The sequence below is a fragment of the Eulemur rufifrons genome, chromosome 2 (genome assembly GCF_041146395.1).
Source record: "Eulemur rufifrons isolate Redbay chromosome 2, OSU_ERuf_1, whole genome shotgun sequence".
Taxonomy (NCBI): Eukaryota; Metazoa; Chordata; class Mammalia; order Primates; family Lemuridae; genus Eulemur; species Eulemur rufifrons.
This window is the reverse complement of record NC_090984.1, coordinates 116,474,720-116,495,792: the sequence shown is the minus strand read 5'-3', so window position 1 is coordinate 116,495,792 and position 21,073 is coordinate 116,474,720. Positions and strand designations below refer to the sequence as shown.

At 39.1% G+C, this 21,073-nt stretch overlaps 1 protein-coding gene across 3 annotated transcripts in view; it reads right to left on the bottom strand.

Annotated features, from left to right (window-relative positions):
- Positions 1-21,073, bottom strand: part of UNC79 (unc-79 homolog, NALCN channel complex subunit) — a 221,942-nt gene that overhangs the window by 21,110 nt on the left and 179,759 nt on the right. For all 3 annotated transcript variants that reach the window (XM_069465253.1, XM_069465254.1, XM_069465255.1), the window contains 3 exons: positions 18,089-18,199; positions 8,698-8,802; positions 1,783-1,860 (listed from right to left, as the gene is read on the bottom strand). In XM_069465253.1, coding sequence (XP_069321354.1) covers positions 1,783-1,860; positions 8,698-8,802; positions 18,089-18,199 — 294 coding nt within the window. The remainder of the gene's footprint in view (positions 1-1,782; positions 1,861-8,697; positions 8,803-18,088; positions 18,200-21,073) is intronic.

The window sequence follows — 21,073 nt, the reverse complement described above, 5'->3', positions numbered from 1 at the left end:
TCAGCCTCCCAAGTAGCTGGGACTACAGGCATGTGCTACCACACTCTGCTAATTTTTAAATTTTTTTGTCTTGCTATTGCCCAGGCTGGTCTCAAACTCCTGGGCTTAAGCAATCATCCTGCCTCAGCCTTCCAAAGTGCTGGAGTTATAGGTATGAGCCACTGTGATCGGCCCACTAGTAGCGTATAAGAATGCTTGCTTCGCTTTACCAGCAATAAGTTCAATTGTCAAGAAAAATCTGCTGGGGGAGGGAGAGATAGGGAGGTACTGGTCAAAGGGTACAAAAGTTTCAGTTATGCAAGATGAGTAAGTCCTAGAGATCTACTGTGCAGCATAGTGTCTGTAGTTAGCAATACTGTATTATATACTTGAAAATTTGCTAAAAGCGTAGATTTTTATGTAAAGTGTTCTTATCACTAATAATTATAACTAATAAATAAATAGGTTGGGAGGAAGCCTTTGGAGATGATAGATATGCTCATGGCACAGATTATGGTGCTGGTTTCACGTGTGTATACTCATCTCCAAATTCATCAAGTCACATACATTAAAGATATGCAGCTTTCTGTATGTCATTCATACCTCAATAAAGTGATTTTTTTTAAAAAAAGAAAAAAAATCTGCTAATTTGCCAGCCAACTTTAATTTTTATATTTCTTATTAATTTACAATTCATTGATTGCTTGTGAAAGTTAAAAGGATTATTTTGAATGGCTTACTGGTCATTGGAAAGGGCTCTATATGTGATCCCTGTAAGTGTTGCTTTTTATTGTTGTTGGAATGTTCATATTTTACTTACTGATTTCAATATAACCCTTTTATATATTAGGGATGTTATTTTTTAGCTATCACATAAGTAGCAAATACTGAGTTTTAAAGAATTAAACAGTAAGGAAACAGTGTGTGTGCTGCAGAGACTGGCTAGCTACTCCCCCAGGCTCATTTGTCTTTTTCCCTAGCACACAGCCAGAACACATTTCCCATCATCCCTTGCAGTCAGGTGTGGTCATGTGACTGAGTCCTAACCAGTGGAATGTCAGTAGAAGAAATATGGACTTCTAGACCTGGCCCATGAAAACCCCATGTGTCACACTCTCTTCTCTTTCTCCAGCCACCAGCTGATTGCAGAGGGGTGCACATGATGGAAGAAACCTGATCCCTGAGCATCCATGTGGAAGTTCTCCTTCCCTTACTAATCAGGGTACCCGTTTTTAAACTTCACATGAGCAAATAATAAACTTTTGTGTTAAATCACTGAGAATTGGGATTTTATCTCATAGCACCTTGCATTACACTATCAAGAACCCTTAAAAAAAAAACCCATAGTCTAGTAATTCTCCTCCCAGAAATCTATTATAAATAAATAGTCTAAAATATGGACAAAGGTTTAAGCACAAAGATGTTCATTGTATATTAATTACAATGGCAGAATATTAAAAATTAAAATATCCAACAAACGGTAACATTTGTTAATATTATTTTTAACAGATAACGTTTACTCAGCACTTACTATGTGTCTGCATGTCTGGCACCACACTAACATGCTTTACATGCATTATCTCCCTCGACCCTCAACCTATACACTAAGCCCTGTTATACCCCATTCAATGGATGATACAAATCAAAGAATCATAGGTTAAAAAACTTTCATAAAACCACACAGCTGGTACACGGCAGGTCTCAAACCCTGGTGCGAGTCTAAGGCCTGTGCTCTTACCACTCTACACTCTTTATATTGCAGGAAATATAAAAATGTAGACAATTCATTTGGTCAGGACTTACTCCAGGCACAGAGGCTATCATCTGCTTGCTCAGGATTGTGGACTCAGCTAGTTTGGTTCCAGCATCTGCACAAATAAACTAATAAAAAATTGAAAGCACAATTATTTTTAAGAGTACTTGGACAGTAATAAGTAATTTATAATTTTATTAACTTGGCTTAAATTCATTAGTGTTTACATTCATGACGATCTGCCCTGGATATATCAGCCTTGCTAATCATGATAGTTCATTCCTATCTGAAACTCACAATCACAGAACCGATATTAATGTGCAGATTCTTACTTTACCCAGACAGTTAAGTGGCACTGAACTGATCCATTCAATCAAGGAACAAATAAAAGATGTCAGCATTGTCAGATTTATTCTGAAGTCATTCTATTTATTCTTTAGCACTTTTTGACAGTTAATCTAAGCATATATTCATAGATTTTCATGATTCCTATCATTATATCATAAATTTAGAAAGAAAACAGAAAAACAGTCAACCACAGAGTGGGTATTCTACCTGTTTATTCCCCTCCAAGGACCCTCAGCATGTCCCCTCCCTCCCTCCCACTTCATCCACACCTACACTGTGTGCTGGTGATGACACCCACTCCTGCTTTGCGCCCCCACAGGACTTTTCACATTTCCACTGTGACAGTCATCACAGTAGACGGCAGCGACCTATGAGTCTATTTCTCAACCTGCTACGAGGTCTTTAAGAGCACAGAGCTGAGGCACCTCATTCTCAGCACTAGCTTAGTGCCTGGCATCTCAGATGGGCTCAGCAAGACTTTGTGAAATAAATGGATTTACCAATTATGATTTGAGATCATGATAAAGGATGGGTTTGCCAGATTATAATTTAATTTGCCTCGTTACAGATTTTTGACAGGTGTTTTCCATTTAATGCAATATTCAACTATTTATTAATTGTTTTAGGAAAAAAGTTAAACATGACGTAGGGCTTGCTATGAGCAATTAGCTCCTGTTTGATTTCTCTTTCCTGGCCTCTGGTCAGTGGCCCTAACAACCCTGGCATCCGAAACGGCTGCTGTACAGAGTTCAGAGACTCCAAAGAAGTTTCACCACCGATAGTTCCACCTTCCCACTCATTCCACACATCCCGGAAGGCACAGGGAAGCCAGGTGGATCGAGATCACAAGTTCAGCTGGGCAGGCTTGGTCCCTGTCATACTGGGGAGAAGTAACAGGAATTGGGGTTGTAGAGAAAATCTCAGGGAGGCCTGCTGAGGAGCTATGGAAGAAAGGAGCAGAAACCAGCACATCGTCAGGCCAACCAGGAGTCTGAACCTAAGTTTTATTAATGGGCAGCAGGTTCTGGCTAACGGAGTGGAGCTCTAAGCCAAGGGCCTTCTGAGGCCAAGTTGCCCGTAGAATTCTAGTTCAGGGCCAAGAGCTGGTCTTCAGGTGCAGGAGGTGTGGTCCTTCGTGAAAGGCATTGCACTGTAGGTAACCGAGCTGCGGGTGACATTCCATCTCCACATTAACCTTCTGTCACCCCATTTGCCTCAAATACAGTTACAGAAAGCTGAAGAATCTATTTGGCCATTAACTCAGAATCTGGCAAAGAAAGTAGCTGTTGGGAACATCCTGAGAACACCTAAAATTTTCCACTATTTCATTTAGGTAAGCTCACATCTGCTCACCTAACTTGGACTTATTTCTAACATAAGGAAAAGTAAATACATTGGGTTTTTTGTTTTTTTTTTAAAGAAAAATGTAATGCTTTTAACTTTGGCCAAAACTCGTACATCAAAAAAGTAAAATCTGAAATATTTGACAGAAGTACATAGTGAAAAGAAGGAACACTTCCAGCCCAACCTCCTGGTAGAGATTTGTATGTTTTCCCTTAAAATTTCTTTTCAGGCCGGGTGTGGTGGCTCATGCCTGTAATCCTAGGACTCTGGGAAGCAGAGACAGGAGGATCATTTGACGTCAGGTGTTTGAGGCCAGCCTGAGCAAGAGCGAGACCCCATCACTACTAAAAATAGGAAAAAATTAGTTGGGCGTGGTGGCAAGCACCTGTAGTCCCAGCTATTCGGGAGGCTGAGGCAGGAGGATCACTTGAGCCCAGGAGTTTGAGTTTGCTGTGAGCTATGATGACGCCACCACACTCTACCCAGGATAGAGTCTCAAAAACAAAATTTTTTTCAAAAGCTAATTGTGCAGTTTAAGATAAAAAACTTATAACTAAGTTCCAAAATCTGTTACGACACCAGCGTTAATTTTAATTATTAATAATTTCTTTACAACGGAAATGAGACTGCACAGCTAAGAGAGGCCACAGGACAATAGAGCCACATCTACTGGTGAGCCGAGAGGAGCGCAGAGAGCTGCTTCTTTAAGGATGGGTTACAGTCCTGGACACCTTCAAGTGTGCTGGCATGGCCCGCAGGGGCCCTCGAGGGCAAGATAAGATTTGTGAAGAAGCAAAACTTCAGATGTCTGTATCTCCCTGCGGCAGTTGCCTTTCCAACCTACCACACTCAGCAAAGTGGAACGAGTAGCGAAACATAAGCGCATTGTCAGCACGTTCGGAAGCCTCACCCCATCAAGATCTGAGGTCAAATTCAAATGTCTGATTTGTGATAACTCTTACAATTCAGAATTAATCAGAAATCACCCTAGAAGTTAATAAGCCTTTCTGGCTTTGTTTCTTATGGCTGCCAACCATGAACTGAAAAAAAAAAAAAATATCCATCACAATTTTATAAAGCTGCTCAAAGTGTAAAGGTATAACTGAATTTGGAGAGGGAAGTGATGACTGCTATAGAAGGAAGAGCTCCATACTTTCAGAGAGAGGCATGCCTTGAAATATGCACTCCCCCATGAATACAAAAGAATACAAAAGAAACGAGATATCCATTAAGCGTCATTACTAAATTCATTATCAAAATGTTACCCAAAATAGTGTCTCCACCTCTCATCTCAGAGTGATCAGATTATTACTAACTCAACTAATATCAATAACCCCACTCAACAGTGTCTCCATGAATTAAAAACAACAGCCATACTTCTACCATTTCTTTGCCCTCCAGCCCACAACTAACCTATCTTTAAAAGAAAACCTTTCACCACACGATTTCTCACACTTTGAATAGGTGGGTATACCCCACAGAGTGGGAGCGGTACATGCAAATTAGCAGAATATCTACTCCTGACACGTAATAGGAGCTGAGGAAATTCTTTTTGATTTGAACTTAAATAGTCTTTATGGTGGCTTTTAATGAGTTATCACTGCCTTATGAAAACTCTCCTTTAACCCACCTCCAGCACAATTATAATAACCTGTTACACATAAAATTATCTACAGCAAGCCAGCAGAAGAGAAAATGTTGGAAGCAAAAGCAAAAATGTCCATAGATCCAAATTAATATAACATGATAGTTATCTGTCTAAAGTGCAGAAGGCCATCTATGTCCTGGTGGTCAAGAATTTAGATTCTGAAGAACATAATTATTTTTTCCATTTGGCAAATTCTTTCCTGACTCCATGCCTCTTTTTCCTTGGGGGAAAAAAAAATACAATTGGACATTTAAGGCCACCTGACTTCATACAACAGTAAAAACAAATAATAGCCGTCATGGCTGGACAACCACAGCATGGCAGGCTGGGAGATTCCCCGTGACGCCAGGCCTCCAGGGAGAATTTCTAGGAATTAAAGAACGGATTGGTTCCTGTGACTGCCTTGGCATGTTTAGAACTGGGGTGACCCCACATTCCTTGAGCAACTGTTCCATTGTCCTTTCAGGGGCCTCTAGAGTATTTGGTAAACAGCAAAGGTATGGTCTGTCGATGAGAAGATGAGAAGAATATAAATGGTTCCATCTCGGTGAGCTCATCTATCCACTGAGTGAGTTATTAAATAAGTAGTAGATGAAATACCGGTGGTTCCTTATGGGGTGAAAGAATGAATGGGAAACCCAACATTGCAGCAACTGACTCTCTTTCTTTTCACTAATGGGGCCAGAGTCATTTACAATGGATCGCCTAGGGGTGGATTTTCTCCCAATTACTACGGTCTTTTATGTTTCCAAGTTGCATTTTCAGTTAAACAGACCCACCCCACTGCTTTCAGATGACGGTCACTGACATCCATGAAGAAAGTCACTGTCTGCCCCAGACACATCGTCTGTCCACACTGTGAGCCTGGCTGCACAGGTGCCAGGAGCTGACACTGCCAGTCAGCAAAGGGGAAAGCTTCCCTCTGACGCCAGCCTAGATCCTCTGGCCTAAGAGAAGCTGCCAGAGCACAGACGATCATGTCTGCTGTTCTCCAGAGAACACCTGGAGGGCCCAGGCAGCCAAAGGCAAGAGAGAAGGACCAGAGAAACCCTACAGAAAGATGCACCGTTCATGAAGAGAAACAAAAATGCTTCTCCCTCGTCCTACATGTGGTCCATGGAGGACTTCTCTCCACGACTTAGGCAGGACGCAGGGCAGAAAAGGAAACTGCTCTGTTTTTTAAGGTAAGCCTCACTTTTATTTCTCTCATTAGTAATGAAAATGGTTTACCCTAAGGGTTTGTAGAATAAGGATGTTACTTCACAATGACATGACATTTAACATCTTATGTTGGGGAAGGTTGAAACATCCATAAAGTTGTTTCTCCCGGGCACGAGCCCAGAATGGCTCCAAAACACTTCTCCAACCTGAGCAATTTTACAACTTGACTTTTTTCAACTTAATGATTCAATGACAAATATGTTTTGGTTTTAAAAAGATGAAAATGTTATACATTTGGAGTGGCAGATGAAAATCCATAAAACACATTTAGAAGTATCTTTTTGCCTTCTTTCTTCCTAAAACTAATTTGTTTTGTTATTTATTCACCTAACTGTGAGGCAGTAATCACTGTTTTCATGGTTTCCTTAAGCACTGGGTAATTTAAACTGTCAGTGTTCCTTTGCGGATTGGTGACAAGTGCTTATTATGGTTGACTAATGTACTTCATAGAAAAGCAGCCCCCGGCCGTCAGAGCAGGGGGTGCCAGACCCCAAGAAGATCAGCCGCACAGGCCTGCTCTGCTCAAGACCAAGGGCAATTAGGAGAACACCGTCCAATGCCCACAGGAAAGCACCTTCGGGGCCCTGAAATCTAGATTGCTTTGCGGCGGCGCATCCCCAGCTGAAGCACTATCAGAAGCAAGTGACCTCCAGACACTCTCAACCTGCTGACCTTAAATCCCTGCTGGTCTCTTTCACTAAACTCTGTTCACCTGCTCTCTCCTCCAAACCAGCGCAGAGCCCGTTCATCTCCAAGGTCTGTGTGTCGGCGCTGCTTGTACTGAAGGCAGTGTGGCCGCTGATGTGTGGCGACGCACTGGGAGGAATTCAGTTTGCCTCTCCTTGGGAGCACAGATGCTTTCTGGTTGTGACTTTGCTTCTGTCTCCCTTGGGCTGTCTAGCACCCTGGTGCAATGGGGCCATTTCATTCTGACAGCGTCGCGCCCAACGGCCACTGCCGCCATGTTCCAGCAATCACCGGAGAGCCCAGTGTGCCCTGGAAAGCTCTTCACAGACCACTCAGACAAGTCTTCACGGAACTCACACCAACTTTTTATTAAATCGCAAGCCTTTGAGAGAAACTCAATGCTGGTCCTAATGATCGGTGGGGGAGGAGGGAGACCAGGCAGCGGACGTTAAATGGCAAATAACAAGTGCTTTCCCCCTCTGCTCTTTGGGTAAACTCCTCAACCCCTGTGCATCCTTCGAGGTCCACGTGGGCCCTTTTCTACACCACTCCCCAGCTGAGTACGCATCTCTACTCCTGCACCCTCTACAGCGTGTGGGAACGTTTTGTTTACATGTCAACTTCACCTACTACACTGTGAAGTCCTGGAAGGACAGGACCATGGTTTATTCGTTTCTGTTTCCTTAGCATCCTGCACAGCAACTAGGCCATGTTAGGGCTCCTGATGCTTCATGAGCCTTCTTCCATCCCCAGCCTGCTCCTCCTCAACCTCACCCTCATGTCAATATCCCTAAATTTACTCCACTGTCCTCCCTAAGCCTCCACATCGCTTGAAGCCAGTCAACCTCTGGGCTGAATCTCAATCCTAGGCAAAGACATTTGCCTGCACCCACCAGGCCTTTGTGACTCAGCTCCATCGCCACTTCCTTCATGAAGTCTTCCCTGATTTCATGCCATGCAGGCTGGTATCCCTCCTGCTCTCAACTCTCCCCTAGGGCTCTGTTTACCCCTCTCTCTCTCATGGCACTACTCATAGCCCATCTTGGGTCACCAAAACCTGCATGTTTGCCTACGATGCTGAGTTAACGACACGGGGGATGCAGGGCTGCAGGCCTTCACGAGCAGCCCTGCAACCAAAGGGAGAATCGCTGCCCGTTCTCCAGAGCCTGCTTTGTATGAGTTCAAGGTTCCCTGCCTTCCTGGTCCCACGCGAGCTGATTCACAGGGTACCCCGACCCTCGTTGACTCAGTGCTCCCTGTCATTTGACCATATCTGGCGTGGCTCAGCCTCACCTTCACCCCTGCTTCACAGAGAGTTGGTGACCTCCCCATACTCATCCAGCTCTGCAGTCAGACCTCGGCCTGCTTCCCCGTGTCTGGCGTCAGTAGTCCTGTCTCAGCTGTGCCGAGTGAGCCTCCCTCGACCTACTAGAATTACAAATTTCTTGAGGACAGAAATTACTGTTTCAGTCTTCTTACTGTCCCTTGCAGAACTGGTTCCACGATAGGAACAAAAGAAATACTCCTTTTGTGTCTTTCTCAGCCAATAGACGTGCCAAGTACATACTATTAGTTAGATCATGACCCTAAGAAGATATATTATTTCTTACCTCTGGGTGAACACATTTGGTTTTAGGCATATGCTCCACACCTCTCTTACTTTTTCCAAACCCACATGGATCTCATAAGAAGTTGTATGAATAAGGTATAAGCCTACCTGGACAAGCAGAAGGAGGTTTGTATCTGGTAAAGGAGATTTGAGCTTCAGGGCCTGCAGAAGTTCTAGAACAACGCTACGAGACAAGTAGAATTTATCCCGCTCCTAAATAAAACAAAGTAGAAGAGAAGGTAAGTGATTTTAAAAATTCAGTTAGAGTAGATCTATGTCAAAAGAGCTCCCAAGGGAGGAGACAGGAGGCAAAAAAAAAAAAAAGCGCTCCTAAAAGATTCACAGATCAGAAAAAAAAACAACAAAAAAACAGTACTTAAAAGTGTATAGTGAACTGTCCTTAAGAAATAAAATTAAAAGAAAAAAAGCATTTTTATGTGTGTTATAAATTTACTGAACCACTGAGAACATGTAATTTAGTGGATAAGAAAAAAACAGGCTATCTATTAAATACTGAAACCACAGGATTTGGTTCTTATTTACAGAAAACAGGTTCCAAGAACTGCCGCAATTAAACAAATCTAAAAGAAATTTTAATATAAAATGACTTAGAAATTTTTAATATAAAATGACTTAGAGAGAAACACGTACAACTGCTTAAAGTGTTCCATGTTCTCTCCAAGGAACTTATTTTTAAAATAGACTATTTCAAGCATACAGAAAAATAGAGAGAATGACATATATTATGTACCTACCATCTATCTTTGTCAAAGAGTATCATTTTGCTTTATTTGATTCATCTTTTTAAATAAATAAAACATTACAGAAACAGTTGAAGCTACATATATAGTGCTCTCTTTTCTTCCTTCCTTCCTCCCTTCCTTGAAGTAGCCACTGTTTGGAATCTGGTGTTTATTATTTCATGTATGTTCTTATACTTTGACTGCATACTATGCCTCCATTAATATGCAATGTCGTTTTGCATGTTTTTTACATTTTCTGTTATATAATGATACACTGTGCATATTGTTCTGCAACTTATAATTATTCACATTATACTTTTGAAACTAACCCCTATTGATACATGTAGCTCTAGTTCTTTCAACTCAACAACTTAACATTTTATTATATGTACATACCAAAATTCATTGATCAGTCCTCCTATTGATGAAATGTTGGATTGGTTTCAATTTTGTAAGCGTTTCCTTGTGTCAAATATAACACACATGCAATAAAGTACATAAAATGTAAGTGTACAGTTAAATGGCTCAAGGTGCATTGAACACTCATGTAACCCAGGACAAACAGCACATTGCGAGCACCTTAGAGGACCTGTGTATCTTTTCTTGATTCTTTCATAATCAAGTAACTGGAGTCCCTGTTGGTCTGTAGCCATTGTCTTTTTTTCCTACTCATTTTCACTCATTGTATCCTGCCTGCTCATATGTCTGGTTATCTTTGTGTGCTGGATGCTTTATTTTATTTTATTTTTTTAAATTGCAGAAATAAATTGTCTGAAATGTTATCTACCTTCAAAGAGCTTTCTGTTTGTTTTTTGCCAGGTGTCTGGAGGCAGTAGCAGACCAGGGTTACCTTAATACACATGCAAGCCTTGTAATATCTCACCTTGGGCCAGCACAGGGCTTGACACTGAGCTGTGTCCATGGGAAGGCAAGTTTACTTCTCGGTTTTCTTTACTTTGTGGTCCCAGCCAAACATGTATGGTTGGAGGATGCAGTGTCAGGGTCCCCACCCTTGGTAGGGTCTGGATTATGACTTTTGTCCCCCTAGCCTCATAGGGCTTCCAAAATTGCAGCTCAGCCTCTCAGTCACATCTTCCAGACTGACAAATCCTCCCAGGGCAAAAATGTCCGTCAGTGCTAGGCTCACAACTCTGCATTTCTGGGCTCTCCCAGCTCTTAGCCTCATAATTCTATATTGGATTTGCATTTTGATACTAAAAGCAAGAAGTTTTCAGAAAATATTTTGTTCACTTTTTTTTTTTCCTTTTTAGGATAATGGGAGGGTGGGTTCAAATTATCTAGTCTGCCAATATCAGAAGAGAAAGTCAGGAATTTTTATTGGAATTATAGTAAATTTATAGGTTATTCTGTGAGAATTAGATATCTTTATTATACTGGGTCCTCATCCACGAACATGAGAGCTGTCTCCATTTATCTAACATTCTTTAATGTTCTTCAATAAAATTTTCTGGTTATCTCCAAAAAGTTATTGCACATTCTTGTCAGATTTATTTTTTGTCATTACAATAAATGAAATTTTTATTTTAAAGTACATTTTATAATCATTTGTAGCTGAATATTAAAATAGGTGATTTCTGGGTATTTATTTGTGTCCAGCATCCTTGCTGAGGTTTCTTGTAAGTTCTCAAAAGGTGTGTATAGATTCTCTTTGGTTCATTTGTAATCACATCATCTATGGAAAACGAGAGTTTGTTTTTCTTTTATAATCCTTATACCTTTGATTTCTTCTTCCTGTCTTGCTGAACTGAATAGGACCTCCAGCACCACAATGAATAGAACAAGTGATAATAGGCATCCTTGTCTTATTTATGATTTTAAAGGGATTGTTCGTGGCATTTCACCATTCATATCATGATTGCTAGAGGTTTCTGGAAGACCCCTTCATCAAGTTAAGGAAGTTCCCTTCTGTTCCTAGTTTGAGAAGAGTTTTGATAAATGAATGTCAACTTATAAAGAATGCTTTTCTTGCATCTGATGAGATAACATTAAAAGTTTTCTCCTTTAATCTGGTAAAATGGTGACATTTATAGATCTTTTAATATTTAAACCATTTACATATTTCAAGAAAATTCCAACTGAGTCATGAGGCTCTATTTTTAATGCATTGATTTGCTATTATTCATTCAGAATTTGTGCATCTATGAAGAATACTGACCTATGATTTCCCTTTCCCCTATTGCCCTTGTCTGGTTGGTATCAAGATTCTAGTGGCCTCATAAAATGTGTTGGGAAGTGTTCCCTTCTTTCCATCTCATTAATTTGTATGAAGTACAGATCAAACTCTTCCTAAATGTTTAGTAGAATTTGTCTCTAAAGCTGGAATGGTTGTTACGGGTAGATTTTTAACTACTGATTCCATTTTTTCATCATTTAAGTCTAGCCAGATTTTTTTTTCTGATTGTTACGTATTACATTTTTCTAGAAAATTATCCCTATTGTCCAAGATGGTATCAAGTAGCTCATTTTTAAATCTCTATTGTGTCTGCATTTATGTTCCCTTTTCACTGCTGATATTCTTTATCTGTGCTTTTTATCTGCTTTTCTTTATCAGTCTTGCCAAAGGTTTCTCTATTTTATTAGTCCAGTCAAAGAGCCACCTTTTGGTTTTATTGATCCTCTATGGTACCTATGTTTTCTATTTCATCAATTTCTGCTCTTATATTTACTACTTCCTTCCTTTAAATTTTTTTGTGTTTATCCTGTTATTCTTATTTTAACATAAATTGACTTGTTTAGCTCATTTAGTTTTTCTTCTTTTCCAATAAAAGTATTTAAGACAACAGAATTTCTTCTAAATATCTCTGTGGGCTATACCTCTCACATTTTGGAATGTAGTATTTTCATAATTGTTTAGTTCTAAATATTTTTCTAAATTCTCTTATAATATTTCCTTTGACCTATAAATTATTTAAAAATATTTTTTTAATTTCCAAATATAGCAGTTCCCAGACACCATTAGCCCATAGCACCTTGTATGAATGGGAAAAAGTACAGACACAGACACAGACACACACAAATATACAATTGCAAAACCTGAACAACGTTATGAGTTTTCAGAGCCCCAGCAGTCAACAGCCCTGGCTGCGTGAGTACGTGTGCAATCTCAGCCACTCACACCCACCCACACTGCCACACATTCACACACTCGACACACACACACCACTGTGCAGGTAAAGTGACTGGGTCAGAATCTGCCAGGGGGACTGGATTCAGACATCTGAGAATAAGGGACAGTCAAGAAAAGAATCTCAGGTCGGGCGCGGTGGCTCACACCTGTAATCCTAGCACTCTGGGAGGCCAAGGTGGGTGGATCGCTCGAGGTCAGGAGTTCGAGACCAGCCTGAGCAAGAGCGAGACCCCGTCTCTACTAAAACTAGAAAGAAATTATCTGGCCAACTAAAAATATATATATAGAAAAAATTAGCCGGGCATGGTGGCACATGCCTGTAGTCCCAGCTACTCGGGAGGCTGAGGCAGGAGGATTGCTTGAGCCCAGGAGTTTGAGGTTGCTGTGAGCTAGGCTGATGCCACGGCACTCTAGCCTGGGCAACAGAGCGAGACTCTGTCTCAAAAAAAAAAAAAAAGAATCTCAAAGGCTCCTGGGGTATAGTTGGGTCAGGGCATAGCCATGTACACCTGTGTGTACCAGTGATGTGTACATGTATACTCTTCTCCATGTTTGCAGGGCCCTACGACCTGGTGTGGCTTTATGTGTGGAGAGCCTCTTCCAGCTGTTCTGGGACTTAACCAGGAAGCCCCGTATCTCTACACCTGCCTCAATACTCAATAAAATTTAATATGTCTAACATGTGAATGGTGTCCACTTAGATGTGAGCTCTTGTTTAGGCCACCCCTGAACACCTATATGCAGTAATGGTTTTGCTATGGATTTACAATTTAGTTGCATTGTGATTAGAGAACTTGGTCTCCTTGAAACTAACTCTCCAGTATGTGTTAAGACTTAATTTGTGGCTGATTGCATGCTCTATGCTTTAAAATGTTTCATATTTTTCAATATGTTCTCAACTGGTGGATTCAAGATTCTTTTTATGTCCATTGGATCTAATTTGCTCATTGTATTGTTCAAACACACCATGGTCTTACTCATTTTTCATCTGCTTGATCTATCAATTACTGAAAGAGAGTCATTAAAATCTCCCACTATGATTGTGAATTTTCTAATTCCTCCTTTTAATCCTACTAATATTTGTTTTATATATTTGGAGGCTTTATTATTAGCTCTAAGGAGTTTAGAATTATCACATTTTCCTAGTGCATTGCTCCTTTTATCAATATATGGTGACTTACTTTATAACAATGCTTTTCAATTAAAATCAGTTTACTGACTTCAACTTTCTTTTAATTAGTATTTACCTGGTATATCTTTTTTCAACCTTTTTCTTTCAAATTTTCTCAGTATTTTAGGCATGTTTTAGATGGGTCTCATAAATAATATGTAGCTTGATTTTTAAAATCCAACCTGACAATCTGTAGCAAATCTAACAAACTTATAATTCTTTAAATTACCGGAATATTTCAAATTTACTTTTATCATCTTACTTGGGCTTATTACCACTTGTTCTATGATTCTTTTTGTCTTAATTGAAATTTTACTTTTCTTTTATTCTCTACTTATTTGGGACTCATACACTGTATTTCTTGTCTTTGGAGTTTACATTTAAAACATTTACATGTATCCTTAACAGTTTAAAGTTACTCATTATCTCTATCCTTCTTATAAATAATATATAGAATGCCGTAATTCCAATCTCCACCCCCCAACACACACACTCTCATCTTACAGGTTATTATTATCCACTATTTTAGTGCCATTTTGTCTTTATACCCATGTGATTAACATTATTATTATTACTGCCTTATATTGTCAATGATCCCCTAAATTTCCACACTTTACCAATTTCTTTGAGCACTGTTCCTTCCTATATTTCACTCCTTCCTTCGTGGCTCAATTTCCTTCTTACCATAATGTATCTTTTAGTAGTTGTTTCAGTAAGAAGATGTTAGAAAATTTCTTATTTTCCTGATAGGGTATTTATTTCACCTTCACTCTTGAAGGATAACATAGCTGGTAGAGAATTCCAGGTAGACAATTCTTTTTCCTTATCATTTTAAAGACATTTTTTCCCATTGTCTTCTGGCTTCCATTGTGCTATTGGGAAGCTTGTTGTCAGTCTAGAGTGTCTTTTCTCTTAGTTGTTCTCAAAATATTTTCTTTGTCTCAGCTGTTCTGTCAAGTTGTACCTACTCAAGTAGACTATGACATGAGACGGTAAAACTTTATTTGTAGGCCAGGCGCGGTGTCTCACACTTGTAGTGCTAACACTCTGGGAGGCCGAGGCGGATGGATCGTTTGAGCTCAGGAGTTCGAGACCAGTCTGAGCAAGAGCGAGACCCTGTCTCTACTAAAAATGGAAAGAAATTATATGGACAATTAAAAATATATAGAAAAAAAAATTAGCCAGGCATGGTGGCACATGCCTGTGGTCCCAGCTACTCGGGAGGCTGAGGCAGAAGGATCACTTGAGCCCAGGAGTTTGAGGTTGCTGTGAGCTAAGCTAACACTACGGCACTCTAGCCTGGGCAACAGAGTGAGACTCTATCTCAAAAAAAAAAAACAAAAAAAAAACAAACTTCATTTGTAAAACTTTTAGGTCTCATAGTACTTCCTGAATCAAAGAATTAAAAATTAATTAATTGATAAAAAGCCTATTTTCCTTCTCTGAAATACTTATTAGATATACAACATCTAGATCTAACATATAATATGTTAGGCCTTCTCTTTATATCCTTTATTTCTTTATCTCGTTTTGCTGTACTCGAGGTAATTTCTTCAGATCTATTTTCCATTTCATCAATTTTCTCTTTGGCTGTGTCTAATTTGCTGTTTAACCTGTTCATGTAGGATTTTTTTTTTTTTTTATGTCAGTAACTATTTTTCATTGCTAGGATTTCTACTATGTTCAAATCTATCTGGTCTGTCTGTCTGGGTCTGGTTGTTCTTCTTTCTTTCTTTCTTTCTTTCTTTCTTTTGAAAGTGACTAGATCTGTTCTTGTGATTTTTATTTATCCTTTATATGTTTATCATGTAAAGTATGTTTTTATAGTCCCTATTGCATAGTTTTAATACTGGAAGTCCTTGGGGGAAATAATCTTGCTGTTGTTGATTTTGCTAATTTAGCTCAAGGTAGGTTATTTCTTCATTGGTTTTGTAATTTTAGATTGTGGGTTTATGTTCATCAAGATTTTAACTATGGGAATCCTGTTGGGCCTAGGTTGAAGGCATATCCTTCCAGAAAGGTTTGAGGCTTGCTTTTGAGCTTGCTTCTCACAGAGACTCCAAAGCTAGTACTTGCTCAGCACTAATATTACTTGACTTTTCAACTTGGGGATTCCCAGAGCATGCAGGTATTATAAATTCAAACTCTAAACCTGTTCAAAGATAGGCCCATGCTTACTAATTCTCAAGAGAGACAACAAATCTTTCTCCCAATTCCCAGGCTGAAACAGATACCATTCTTTGCCACTTCCATATAAGAATATATTCTTTCCAAACCACCCTTTTACCTAGTATATAACCCTTCAACGGTTTTGAGCTTCTGCTGGGGTAAGTCAGCTCCAACTGCCAGCCTGGATTAGTCCCAAGACTTTATCTCCTTTCCTTGTGTGGACTTTTAAAACTCAAGCCACTAAGTTACCAAGACAAGCAAACCTCCCCCCCCACCCCCCCACCCAGGAATACTTATACATTTACCACTCTGGTTCTCAATTCTTTCTTCATTTTCGCCCCTTTCATTCTTACAAAATTAGCTACACATTTAAAATCTTGTTTATTGCATTTTATCCCACCCTTATAGTATGTTAAGTGGGATGGTTTTCAGGTTATCTAGACTACCATAATTTCCAAAAGGGGAAGTCTCCAAAGCTCTTACCTTTCCATGACTTTTCTTTTAATTATATAATGAAGAAGTCCCAATCAGATATAGCTATTCTTTTAACTATTTCTTATAGTTTATCATTATCTATGAGAAAGGTGGGAACACCCTGGATTGAAGCTTTCTACAAGTAATAATCATTTTGTGTTGGAATGAGAAAGTGTACATGACAGTATGAAGGGAGAGGCCACTACAGTTATGATGGATTGTGAGGGGACACCATGTACAACGAACATTCAAACCAAGAATAGCTTGAATTCAGAATGCTGGAAGGTCCCCTATAATCAGTATCTATAGTGCACAACATAAACAGTATAAAATTATTATGATTCTTCTCCTAAAAAAAGATATAATTTAAACAAATCAAATGTAAAGACAATAAAGAAATAAAATGACTTCTAAAAATACAATATCTTTTTATTGTATTTGGTGATGTACTTTATAGATCTACTTTTTAAGGGAAAAAAAAAGACATTATCTTTCAAGAAGGATTTGAAAAGAGGAAAAAAATGCTGATTATCTTGGTAGTTTGAAAACATATTGTTTCAGGCAGGGTAATAAATAGTTTATAATCAGAAAAACCAAAAAAAAATATTACCATGGAACACTTAACATGGCAGAATGGACACAAGTCGGTAAGAAAGGAGACAAGGGCATTTTAAACAGAATAAAGCCTTAGTGTAAAATTAGATTTTTATGAGGAAAAGAAAGGTTTATAGAAGTGGATATGAATAACGGCACATTCTGAATGTTCAAGAGAGAAAATAGAAACAGAGACCCTATTGAAAATAAACTTGGAAAATTTGGACATTGGAGGGGTAACATTTGTACATTGTTCTTAAGGACAGAAATGCTCCCAATTTGTCCTGCCTTCTGATTTTCCATTAGGACAGAATCTACCAGCTCCAGCAAGGCTGCTGTCTCCACTGGGCATGCAGTACTTTTCCTCTTTCTCAGTAGGGGGCCGGGGGTGCTAAAGATAATGCAATAGAGAAACCATTATTAAGGCAAGATGACAAAAGATGAGATTACAATCTCAGAGGCCAAGGACTCAGAACTGGGGAGACAGACAAATGATGAGAATGAAGGAGCTATCTACAGGCCTTATAAATGACAAGGTGATATTTTTCTACTTTGGGTATAAAAATGATATGTAGTGATGGCGTGCCTACTAATCACGGATGGTGAACTTGAAAAGGACCTTAGGAGGTCATTGAGACCATTATCTCATCTCATTCAAAATACCTCTTCTCTTCTAAAGCACACAACCCTCAATTCTCCAAATCTGCACATCTTAGAAGCAGCTTATGTATATTATGTGTAAAGTGTTTCCTTCTTAAGATATTTACTAGATCCCAATAGAATTACTCTTTTTTTTTTTTTTTTAGGGACAATGTCTCACTCTGTTGTCCAGGCTGGAGTGCAGTGGCATGATCATAGCTCACTGCAGCCTCAAACTCCTGGGCTCAAGTGACCTCTTGCCTCAGTCTCTGGAATAGCTAGGACTACAGGCACACACCACCACACCCAGCTAATTTTTCTTATTATTTTTTTTTTAGAGACAAGGTCTTGTTATATTGCCCAGGCTGGACTTGAACACACAATTCTCCTGCCTCAGCCTCCTGGGTTGCTGGGATTACAGGTGTGAGCCACCAAGCCCAACAGAATGACTCATTTTTAACTATATTGAAGCAAATGACCTAAAAGGGATTTGACACTGATTAGAAAGAAAATATTTCTGCCAGGTTTCAGTTTCACGAGACCACACCTGTGGAACCTTACCTTAGTGAAAGCTCGGTAACACAAGCCACACAGCTCTACCAGGTAGGCCAGGGTGAAGACAGCATTCTGAATTACAAAGCTGAGCAGTTTTGAAAATGGTTCCAACAAACTCTGCAACGAGATTGGCACCAAATAAAGTCAACTGCTGATTCTTTCTTTAAAAAAAAAAAGCATTAAAATCTTATGATACTTTAATGAAATCATTCTATTCTTTTTTTATTTAAAATCTGTTGCCAGGTGGCTACTGTAGTAACCTTGTTGGTCTAATAAAAACAGAACTGCACCTTCAATCAATAGCTCAAAGAACATGATTAAATCATTTCGTTGCTCAAAGAGAATTCATTTTTCCATGAGGCATACATTTACAAACCTATCTAACTACGATGCTGTCTTCATGTCCACCCTGAGCAATTAGGACTCTATGAGGTTTGCATTAGGATCTTCTATTCTTTTTCTCAGAACCTTTAGGTATCTATGGATGGGTTCATCAGATTCAGCTCTTCTTGAAACCTGTCTTCTCAGTGAAGTAACACAAACCACCCTTGTGTGTAAGTGCCAAAAGACTACAGCTTAAATAAAATTCATCACGATGCAGCCTCCTGCCAATGTTTATCAGAAAGGCATCGTCCTGCTTTGGTCTCTCCATGTGAATCTCACCCATAAAGGGTCAGTTTCAGTTCCACATGCTTTCTTATTTAGAAATATATATTGAGCACCTAATGAGTGAGAGGCAGAGTTAGATGCTTTCATATAGTTTATCTCATTGAAATTTCTTATAATTATCCTGAGAGACAGCATGTTATAATATAGGTCATGACACAAGTGCTAGAACCTGACACAAGTGTTTTCAAACTCTAGCTCTCTATGACCTTGAGTAAGAGATTTAACCACCCTGGGACTTAGTTTTCTCCTCTGTAAAAGAGGGATAATAATGGCTTCCACGTCATTAGGGTTGTTGTAGGAATTAAAGGAGAAAATGTAGTAAAGTACTTGGCAGCAGTAAGCTCTCCATCAACGTCAGCTACGATCTTCATTATTAACCCTCTGAAGCTTTAGTGTCCCTCCCTACTCTGCAGCTGAGGCAGTTAAGTAGACAAGTAACTTGCCTAAGGCCATAGAGCTATTGAGTGCAATTCAAACCCAAGTTCTGGGGCAATTTTCCAGAAGTAGAATTGCTCTGTAGAGGAGATAGGATTCTAATTGGATTCCAAAAGATTTCCACACCCTGATTTCTACTACTTCTCAACCTCTATAGTGCTTACTGTCTGGATTGTAAAAGTAACACACCCTCAACATGCAAACTCAGGATATTTAGGAAAGTACAGATCACATTTTGTATAGTGATAACATTTTGCTATATTTCCCTTCTTCACTGTATACAAGTTTACTTAGTTGAAATCTTACACATATACAATCCTATATTTTGGCTTTTATTAACTTAATATAACAAATTTCTAGTGCCATTTAATTCTTCATACTCATCCATTTTAATGGCCACAAAAGTCAAATTTACTATAAGTAACACCCTAATGAACTCATTTTTGCATGAAATTGCATTTTCATTTTCTTAGAATAGATTCCCAGAAAAGGAATGACTAAATGAAAGGATATAATCATTTTTGAGGTTCTTTTTCCTTATTGATACAAAAATGAACTCATTACATATTTGTGGCCCCTGAGGGTAGGAATTTTGTCTTTTACTTGTTTGTGTGCCCCACAGAAAAACATCTTTCCACATGGAAACATCTGAAACAAACTCTTTGAAACAGCATGGTTGATTCAGTATTCTTTGCTCTGTGTAACTGTTGTTGTCTTGAAACACCAACAATGGATGAGTAGGGACAGGAATGTCTCAAGATGACACATAATGCATCCTTATTGGTCAAAAAGAGATACCTGGATTCAAGCCTATATAGAATCTTGCTCTTATATCTATAAGTAATGCACACCATCCCTGTGTGTAGGTACCAAAAGACTACAGCTTAGATAAAATTCATCACGACATAACCTCCTGCTGATGTTTATCAGGAAATCATTGCCTATTTTGGTTTCTCCATCTAAATCCCATCCATAAGGGTTAGTTTTGGTTCCATATGCTTTCTATACTATTGACTACCAGCAGCATGGTGAGGGAGCACTATGGTACAAAAGAAAAACTAAGGAACTTGGACACAAATGACCTATGTTCAAGTCTCAGATCTTCTACTAATGAGCTATATGACTTTGGCCAAGACACTTCATCTTTCTTGGCCTGTTTCCTCATCTATTAAAGAGCAGATTGAACCAAATAATCTCTTTATAACTTTCTAGCATAAACTATGAGTCTATGAAAGCACAGTCAAGTTAAATAACTGCATGAGATGGGCATTGTTGGTATATTAACTAGTAATTACAAGCTATTGTGATACAAACTATTGCACCACTACATATATATAATGCAGCCCAGAAATGAAGGTAGGAATACAAAAATGAATGAGACACAGTAGTGAACTTCATGAAGCTCATAGTCTCATCGGGGAGACTTCAGGACAATGTAAGTGCTCGGATAGGGAGCTCTATCAAGTATTGTGGGAGCTGTTACAGAAGGAAGTTGCTAGAGATAATATAAGCATTTTTCTTTAAATGGAACCTTGAAGAATGAGGAGGCGTTCACCACAGGCATTTCAGACAAAGGAAATGGCCTTGGCAGAGGCAAGGAGCTATGAAATTAAATAAGTTTATATATGTAAAGCACTAAGCACGATGCTTGCTATACGCTGTGCTCAACAAATGGTGGTGGTTGTTTTGATGAGGGTAATAATGCTGATTCTAGGAGAAGGGGCATGAGGGATGGGACAAGTAGCCAAAACTTAAACTGGAAAGGCAGGCTGGCAAGTTATAAAGTAGCTTCTTGTATGTCATGTTAAAGAATTTGGATACTATCCCAAAAGACATGAAACATTATCAAAGATTTTTAGGCAAGGGACCAACACAATGAGATCTGTG